This window comes from Mytilus galloprovincialis, chromosome 2 (assembly GCF_965363235.1).
Source record: "Mytilus galloprovincialis chromosome 2, xbMytGall1.hap1.1, whole genome shotgun sequence".
Classification (NCBI taxonomy): Eukaryota; Metazoa; Mollusca; class Bivalvia; order Mytilida; family Mytilidae; genus Mytilus; species Mytilus galloprovincialis.
This window is the reverse complement of record NC_134839.1, coordinates 52095204-52104910: the sequence shown is the minus strand read 5'-3', so window position 1 is coordinate 52104910 and position 9707 is coordinate 52095204. Positions and strand designations below refer to the sequence as shown.

At 32.2% G+C, this 9707-nt stretch overlaps 1 protein-coding gene across 1 annotated transcript in view; it reads right to left on the bottom strand.

Moving 5' to 3' along the window:
* Positions 1 to 328: 328 nt before the first annotated feature.
* LOC143063814 (uncharacterized) overlaps positions 329 to 9707 on the bottom strand; it is a 100204-nt gene continuing 90825 nt past the window's right edge. The window contains exons 29-34 of the mRNA XM_076236195.1: positions 9254 to 9390; positions 7728 to 7877; positions 6808 to 6977; positions 4908 to 5101; positions 3178 to 3385; positions 329 to 2485 (exon numbers count right to left, since the gene is read on the bottom strand). Coding sequence (XP_076092310.1) covers positions 711 to 2485; positions 3178 to 3385; positions 4908 to 5101; positions 6808 to 6977; positions 7728 to 7877; positions 9254 to 9390 — 2634 coding nt within the window. The 3' untranslated portion in view covers positions 329 to 710. The remainder of the gene's footprint in view (positions 2486 to 3177; positions 3386 to 4907; positions 5102 to 6807; positions 6978 to 7727; positions 7878 to 9253; positions 9391 to 9707) is intronic.

The window sequence follows — 9707 nt, the reverse complement described above, 5'->3', positions numbered from 1 at the left end:
TCATTTGTGCATTATTATAAACCAATATGTAAAGACATTCAGAGAAGGGAATTATAAATATTTTATAACAAATGAATGTTGTTTTTTTTTTATAGATATAATGGCAAGAGGAAGTTAGAATTCAAATATATCTTGATTTCATGCAAACATTCTACAATACCGCATACGGGTTTTTTCACATTACAGTTGATGACTTCATTAACTTCGTTTCTGAAGTATCGACTCTACTTGACAATATCAGGATATGGGTACTTAGTCGGAAGTTGTGATGATATTAAAAAACCCGACATGGATAAGAATTGATCAACAATGTAAAAATGACCAGGCTTTGATATATTTTTTTTTTATTATTTAGTTGATGGAAAAATATGATCTGTATTATTTCTTAGACAAATAATATTAAAATGATATACTATATGATGTAAAAACACGTCTATTATAATGATGAACATCAAGTTGTTTGTACATTTTTCGGAATGTTGGTTAGTAAATGTATAAAGCAAAATATTCTTTAAAATGAGTTATCTATCATTAACTATCACTATCCCTTATATTTACATGTACGACTTCTGGTTATGTTGATAATTTCGAATCTTAATAGCAGTAACTGAAACAGTTATAATTTACTCTTTAGATGTTTCATCTATATACAAGAATGACTTGTCTTTATACTTTGTTCCAATTCCAACAAGTCAGGTAAATTTATGAAATTATTGTCTCATTTGAACAAAAAGGAAAATAATAAAAATAAATAAAAAGGTAGGTAAAGTAGCAGTTCTTGAGCTTCCTGAAGTTGTACCCTTTAGCTTTACAGTGGTAGGTTTATCTGTAACAGTAGATGTGGTATATGTGTGGTTTCTCTGTTCATCAGGTATAGATGATTCCGAAGTATATCCTGCAGTGATCGTAGGCGTGGCTTGAGATTCTGATGTATACATTTCATTAGATCTTGTACTTGTATCACCTCCCACTGTCTCTTCTGTAGAAGATGACCCTGCAGAGTTAGTAGTAGTGCTAGTTCTATCTGAAGTCAGTGGTGTCGATATTGTGCTTGCAATGTCTGTAGATGGAACTGAAGAAACTGTATAGTCAGTTACACTTATAGTGATATTTGTCATAGAGGACATTGGTGGAATGCCATGATCTACTAGCATCACCTTGAATTTATACACAGCAGTTGCATTCAGAGGAACTTTTGTTCTGATGTTTCCAAGTGTCTCGTCTATGGTAAAAACTGATTTAATATTTTCATCATCTATCTCAAATGACGTTTGATCGTTATCAATGTCATAACCTGATAGTGTTAATATAACGGATCCAATCAAAACATCAAATGGCACGGTCTGTGAGTAACTGGTCATGTTGAATATGGGGGCATACATATTGCGCGGTCCAAAAGTGATAGCATACGTAACTTCCACACCCTCCTCAGCTGTTTCATTAGAGGGAAAAAAATCAAAAATATGAAGAAAGAACTTATCAAGAATATGTGTTGTCTGCCATACATTTTTTTCAATCATTAGTTTCCTGTTTGAACTTGATTCACATTGTAACAAATATTGATTATCAACAGGGTTTGCACTTGTGATGTTATTTTCCATTCTAGTGTATGTCCAGGTTGATGCGTTTGCTGTTACTTTGAGATGTACGACTGTATAGACTTTGTTTTGGGATCGCACGTATGAGCTTGTGTATAACTGGCTAATATGTCCTGTATACACATCGTAGACATCTGATCCATTCTGACTGTTATAAAGTTTATCTGGCATGGCATTACTATCCACAACGTCATTCACCAAAAAATCATCCAAGTCATCAATGAAATGTTCTTTGTCTATTCTAACCAAGTGAATAAGTTCATGATATTCGAGTTCATCCAATAATGACAATTGTGGATCTCCAAGGGGGTTAATGTTTTCAAAGGTAGCAGTGTAGTTGTAAAATGTCCCTTTGAGAGTGGATGTCAACAGCCAACGTGCAGTTTTTGTTTCATCGGAATTGATGTCTCCGAAATCAACTGAAAGTGATGGAGCAATTTGATTATTTCCAAGTTGCGCACCTACAATCTTAAATGTTATCAATAAACCTTTTTCATTTTCAATGATTTCTGGCTGGGCAGATGAAATGCGCAGAGCCCGTGCTATGCCAAAACCTGCATTCATTACAGATACTGCTAAACTGAATGGAATAATTGGCTCAACAACATCTGTTGTTAATGGATCATCTCCTCTTACATATTTTTCATGGAAATAATGCACCACTAGACTAGGATTAGGTTTTACAGTTATGGTGTCTGGTAGCAAAGGAACGGAAAAGTTTGAACCACCAACTCTGTATGATAACCGACCTCCAACATCATACAATGTATCCTCTTGTGGTGCTGCTGTAGAATAAGGGATCATTAACCATTCAGCTGATCCTGACAAATCTTTTCCAAGGGTCCCTTCTCCATCTACACCTGATATTCCTATCAATGATGGTTTACCTGGGGAAAGGAAATATACAAATTATGTAAACCTCAAAAACAAAAAACAAAACAAAAACAAAATATATAGAAAACGCCCAAAAAAGAAGGACTTCTTTTCAAACTAAAACTTTTATACGCTTCAGGATGTAATAATATTTGACAAAAAGACGATTTTTAGATAAAAAGTGTGAGTGTTTCGTATATAATTTAAGAAAACATACATTTTTGTTACCATGATCGAAATGTACATCGTCTCAACCTTAGAAAGTCATCAATGACTTTACGAAGATCCAATGAACATGTCGCAATATTTTCTCATGATGCGGAATAAGCCAATCAAGTTAAACCCATGTTTGGTTTCACTTTCTTGTACCACATACCTAGCAGTGTGATACCAGAAATATCTCTTCACGCAAGAAATATATAACAGGTCACTATCATAAGAGAATGTTATTTGTCCAACATTATTTGAATATTTACAATAATCGTATCATTTTGACAACTATATCACCCTGCTCGGCGACTTAGAATGGTGAGCTGAACTTAATAGCGACGTAACAATGTGTGAAAAATTATCAACCATGTCACTGTCCAGGTGAGCAGGACAAAACGTGTTTTTATTAAACAGTATGCTGATAAAGTAGTCCTTCTAAAATGTAAGATTATATCAATATAGTTAATAGAAAACTCTGCCAAGCTTATTCTCTCACCTATGGAAAACTTATCCTTTGAAGACTCTCCATTTCCATACGTTTGAGTAATTCTTATTTCCACCATTATATTCTCCAGTGCAGATGTTTCTCCATTTTCTATCTCCAGTCTAGCATTGAATGCATCACGTGTTAGAACTAATTCCTGGACAATTCTTACTCGCACCTTAGCACAAACAGATTCACTGGAACCTCCACTACTTCCACTCTGTAAAAATATTCCAAGCATGATTATTGTGTAGCTTGAGGAGACGTGTAATTTTGCTTATATTCACATACACATGTCGGACCAGAACTGTTTTTCTTTCGCTCATCCACAAAATATGTAACTATGAAGGGTGTCATCAATATATGTTAAGCAGGATCTGCTTACCCTTCCGGAGCACCCGAGATCACCCCTAGTTTTTTGGTGGGGTTCGTGTTGTTTATTCTTTAGTTTTCTATGTTGTGTCGTGTGTGCTGTTGTTTGTTTGTCTTTTTCATTTTTAGCCATGGCGTTGTCAGTTTGTTTTAATTGATGAGTTTGACTGTCCCTTTGGTATCTTTCGTCCCTCTTTTAAGCCATATAGATGGAGTTGTACTTATGAGAGACTATTACCACATATAGCAACATTGAAGTGAGTAACTTTGGTTTTGATCATCTTTAGCATATAGTACCGGGATTTTATTCTTTCAGTCATTTCCTATGGTTGTGTTCTTCAACTGTATCAAGTTACAGAGCACATAGAAAGAAAACAGAGAGCCAGGATGTTTCTTTTGACCCCAATAAAAGTTTGCTTGTCAGGGGTATAATTAATAAGAAGATCAAGTGTTTCCCTTTCTATCAAAATACAACAGTCGTGATACTTGCCTCTATATAAAAATACAGACTTATGTATACAAGATGATTTAATTGATTGTTTGTAAGTGTTATGTTTTGATTGTTAGTCGAACTTATTGCACTTGCTAGATGTTGATGCTTTCAATATTTAAAAACAAATAACTAGGAAACCTGAGCCACAGTGAACAAATAATTATGAAGTGTGTTGTTTGTTTTGAAAACTTAAAACTCAGTTAGTTTTGTTGAAAAAAAATCTTCTCTATTATAATATCTATATGATACACAGCTGTGCTTATTGCTGATTCTAAATATGACTTTAGTCAATATATCAACTATCAAGCAAACCTTTTCTAGTGTGGTCAACATTTTGGAAATAATGAATGAAGGGATTCCCGACCTATTTTTACTTTAATTTCCAAAGTACTACTAGTATATGGAAGTGGTTTGTAAGTTCACACAAGACTGCCAAACTACATTTTTTATATAACACATATTTTATATATCACATATTTTATACTTTACATATCTTATATTTAACATATTTTATATTTCATATATTTTATATTTTACATGTTTTACATATTTTATTTCAAGTTGTTATTTTAATCAAATAAGTCAAAGACACTGTTGATGTTCTTTTGGTTGCAGCAAGAAACAGGCAAACTTTTTAACAACAAAGATAATAGGATTATGAAACTCCTATGAAATAGACCGAAATTTTTTGTTTCCAATCAATTTGCACAGTATTTTTTTTTCCGATTCCAAAGGTTTGTGGATGTAATATACTTATCAAACGAATTCGTTGATTTCTTCATATTTCCAATCCTTAGTTAATTAAATTGAATTACACAAATACTATGTTATCTAAACTCAAATACATAAGCCATCATAAGTACTAAAATGTTGATACCTTAGCTTCTTGTTCCGCTGTTTTGTATGTTTTTGTTGCATGGTCAAAAACATCAAATATTGTGTCAAATCCCTTTGTCTTAGCGCTCTTGAAATCATTAATGTATTGTTGAATTCCTGAATTAAGATTCTTTAAGTTAATAATATCTTCAGTACCATCAAGTGTGTTTAATGTTCCATCCTTCCATGCAGTTGCTTAAATGAAAAAAAAGAAAAAAACATTTATATTAAATATTTATATTAATTGATATTTGCGGAACAGCAAGTGGAAACTATTTCATGTTTATGTGTAAGAGTCGAATCTATATCCAGTCCCAATCTTTGCCCTTTTCTCTTATTTGTTTCACACCCAAATATGTGGCTATTTGCCACGTGTGAAATCTGTGTCCTTTCTAATATACGAGTCCTGTGACGTCATAAAAATCAAATATGTGTCCCTTTGTTGTATTTAAATCATTGTCCTGTATATAAAATTGACCTTTAGGTCTTGTATTTGAACGTGACTTGGTACAGGCATATATGAAATGTGCATGTGGTGAGGTTAAACAGACATGGCGTTTTGTCGGTTTATTTTCGATTTTTGAATGTCCCTTTGGTATCTTTCGCCTCTCTTTTAGGAGCACTCAGCCCTTCCTGTATCCTAGGACCATAGTGGAACAACATAATACAAGAACAAACAGTAAAATACAGTTTTAAAGTGCTTGCTTATTCAGATAGACACAAAGCACAAATATAACAAAGAAAGAAAAGACACAAAGTACAGTTCAAGAGAAGTCAAATCAATAATTGTTTAGTTTTTGTTCTCCAACTGTTTAGGTTTTCCTTTGCTATGAATCCCTTAAAATTTTACTTTCCTTTAAATATGAGAGGGTTGTTTCTGTAGTCTTGTTTTTTTAACAGATAAAATCAGTAGCAAGGTCATAATAAATACGAAGCTACTAGGGGATGCCTTCACAATCAAGGGCATGTGGATTGAATTATCATGAATATTTCAAAAGTCACATTGTCAATTGAGTACATATAGTTATTACTAATGTTAAAAAAAGTAATCAGTGAACAATTTGTTTCAATTTCCATTACATTATTAAGTTAATCACGGAATCTTAACTTAATGAGAAGAAAATTACCGGAAAACGTTTTCTTTTCTGAACCTTTCCCTAAAATACCCAAACTGAATAATGAAAAGTTAGGATGATGAACTACAATGTGTATGTTAAATTCAGAAGACAGAATAGTAATAAACTGATTCAATCTTGTATTAATTGAAAATTTACACACTAATCAAAGCATCGCTGGTGCTGTGATCCTGACAATTTTTAAGATTGTCAAACATTTCTAATCTCATTTTCAATAGTTTATCAATTACTGCAAGACATTTCAAGACAACCCTCAAAACGTTAAAAAAAATATGGCAAAAAATGTAAAATTTACTAGTTTGTTTATCCTGTTTTATAGATCAATTTTGCTGTTAGCAGTTTCTCTTTCTCTATTATACTTTTATAATATTAAAGCCCATGTCGCAAAACATAATACAATCGTCATTTAAGGGCAATTACTCCAAGAAGGTATTGTCTTCTGGTAAAAATTGACTGTCTATCGATATTGATATTTTAAACATCTATAATATTTTCTCTATCGATATCATTTTTTGAGATAATAGACTAAACTTATTCGTATGTTCAATCTTAGCCTTGTCGACCATTTTGGTTGGTAGGCAGGACCATCGGACACATTTGTTGCACAGTGGGTTCCTAAAGAAGATTTTGGCCAAGTTTACTTCTAATTGGTCCAGAAGTTTCAAAGAAAAATATTTTTGTAAAAGTAAATAAACTCCAAATTATTGAATTTGTTTACAGAAGCTCTGTAAGACAAGTCAGCTTACAAAAACAGAAATAAAGTACCTGTGTTGTTCCATCTTTGTAAGAATTTATTCAACGTAGATTTGTGTGTTTCGTCGTTGATCGTACTTAGTATATTGCTGAATTCATCTGATGACAGCTGGACCCCTAATTGGCTTTCATCAGATACAACTGTTCTGAATGCTCCATACCATGAAGAATCAACATCATACCTTTAATTCAAAATAATGCTTATAATGAGGTTCTTCCTACACAGATAAATTGCAAATGATTTTTAACAGATTATTTGAGGTAATTCTGTTGTTTCAGAGTGTTGTTGAAATAATTATCTAAAGGATGCTATCAATAAAAGTAATTGAATAAAAAATTAAAGATGCAGCTATATCAATTTTAAAAAGTTCTAAATAGAATAACCACAAGTGTATCAAGTCAATTATTTGAGACGGACTAGAAAACTTAGAAACAGAAGAAGCAAGTACTTGTACAACTAACAATGTAGGGAACAACCATTTAATTTAAAGGGAGAGATGTGGTTTATACTTATAGAAAAAAAATATAAAGGGAAGAAAATCAAAAAATCCGTCACAGCATTGGCCAAAAAAAAATATAGTTTTACAAAACTATGAAAAACACTTCTGGATAAGGTTTATTTACAAAAACAGATTGGAATGTGGCTTGGAAAATCCGACGCATTAATTTAAAGAAATACGTTATACCATATCTACATACTTTACTTTTTTTTAATTTATAAAATATATTTTGGGTTTTCAGTTGATATCTTTGACCTTTCAATAAATAAGTATAAAGTTGGAGAGCAAACATATGGAAGCATTGCTCAATTAAATACACGTAATGCATGTGCGTGTACAGTATATCTACTATCATTGGATGTATATAGTTTGTGATCTTTAATTCTGGTTATCTCTTACTTCTATAAAATATAATATAATTATTTTATTTACATGTTTTCATCATTGAGAATCTGCTGCATCATAGACAGAAAATTATCAACAGGCTTGGCAGAATCTAACAAGTTGTTCACAACTTCACTGCTAACATCACGTCTTCGCCTTCCACTATTATCACAATTATAATGAACATCAACCAGACATCTAAATAATGTCAAAACATATTGAATAATGATAAAATGTGTTTCATATTTAGACATAAAATCTAGATTTGATCCTTTAGATATTCAAGACTGAAATTTTGACCCGTTATCATGGTTATGACAGGAAGTTGTCAAACAATATTATATTTCTGAAATTGTATAAACCACACAGCTATTGCTATTATTTTGAGAACAATTGGTTAAGATGAGAAATATGGTCCAGTTTAATACTATACTGGTCATGTAAAGCAATTTATAGATATAGGAAGATGTGGTATGAGTGCCAATGAAACTCTCCATCCAAGTCACAATTTATAAAAGTAAACCATTATAGGTCAAGGTACAGTCTTCAACACGGAGCCTTGACTCACACCGAACAACAAGCTATTAAGGGCCCCCAAAAATTACTAGTGTAAAACCATTCAAACGGGAAAACCAACAGTCTAATCTATATATAAAAACGAGAAATGAAAAACACTTATGAACCACATCAACAAACGACAACTACTGAACATCAGATTCCTGACTTAGGACAGGTGCAAACAATTGCAGCGGGTTTTAACGTGTTAATGGTACCAAACCTTCACTTATCTGAAACAATAGTGTAACATCACAACATAGAAAGACACACTATAAAATATCAATTGGAATGACTTAACTCAATCAAAAGACGTAGTGACCAAATGAACATTCACTGAACGAATAAATTTGATCTATGATACAATGTAAATACAAAGTTAATAAAAATAAGTGATGAATAATTATAGTAAAAGTATTATACCTCTGTGAAATGCTAAACAATTTCAGAAAAACATCAGCTTTGAACAAAAATTACGCCGTTTGTAATATCAAAATTAAACACAGGTAAATGAAAAATAATTTTGTAGATAAGTATACTTCTTCTTCTGTCTGTATGCATGTTAAATGTCCAGATGCGCATTTCGACTATCAATGTCTCTTCAGTGATGCTCGAGGCCAAAATATTTGAAAATCCAAAGCTTATTTAAAAACAGATAAAGAGCGTCTAAACCAAAAAGGACAAAAAAGTATAGCAAAAGCTGGGCAAGGAATCAGAGCTTTGCAGGAGGGAGGTACATGTCTTAATTTTACATAACTTCCAACATGTTGTAACATAGCATCATGCATTTAAGGTGTTAGCATAAAAATTGTAAACAAAATATTATGAATACTCTTGAGACAGTAGTAGTTATGTTAGCTTTATCTGCTTCAATTGTTGAAAGGCTCACATTGCAATCAGATAAATGAGTATAAGATAAATCTTCAGGCAGTAGATTACTTTAAAGACTTATTATTTTCATACAAATAGTTTTTGTGAGAACAAAGGTTTGTCCATTACAATACACATCAATATATTACCTAGCAGCTGTGTAAAGCGTTGATACAACGCTGCCAACAGGGCCTAGAAACCCAGCTACACAACCAAAAAATGTATCAATAAGTCCAAGTAAAGCATTCAGTGTACCAATTAGTGCACTTCCTCCAGTTCTATCTTCCTGTTAAAAAAGCAAAACAAATAATCTCTTAAACATTTTGGCAAAATAATTTACAAATTTTAATCAATACAAATTCAACAATATGTTTTGCACTAGTAAATGAAACTAAGTCTTAACTGACTGCAGGCGAAGTGTCTGGACATAATCATATGTCAACTCTAAATCCTCTGGATAATGTGTGAATAAATTCAACAGGGACAATGAAAGATCGACCATTTATTACAATATTCCTTATTTTTCACATATCTGTTTCAAAAAAATATTTAGACATCAAAATCAAGTATTTGCTCAGAGATGTCGAGTGGTTTTTCATAAAC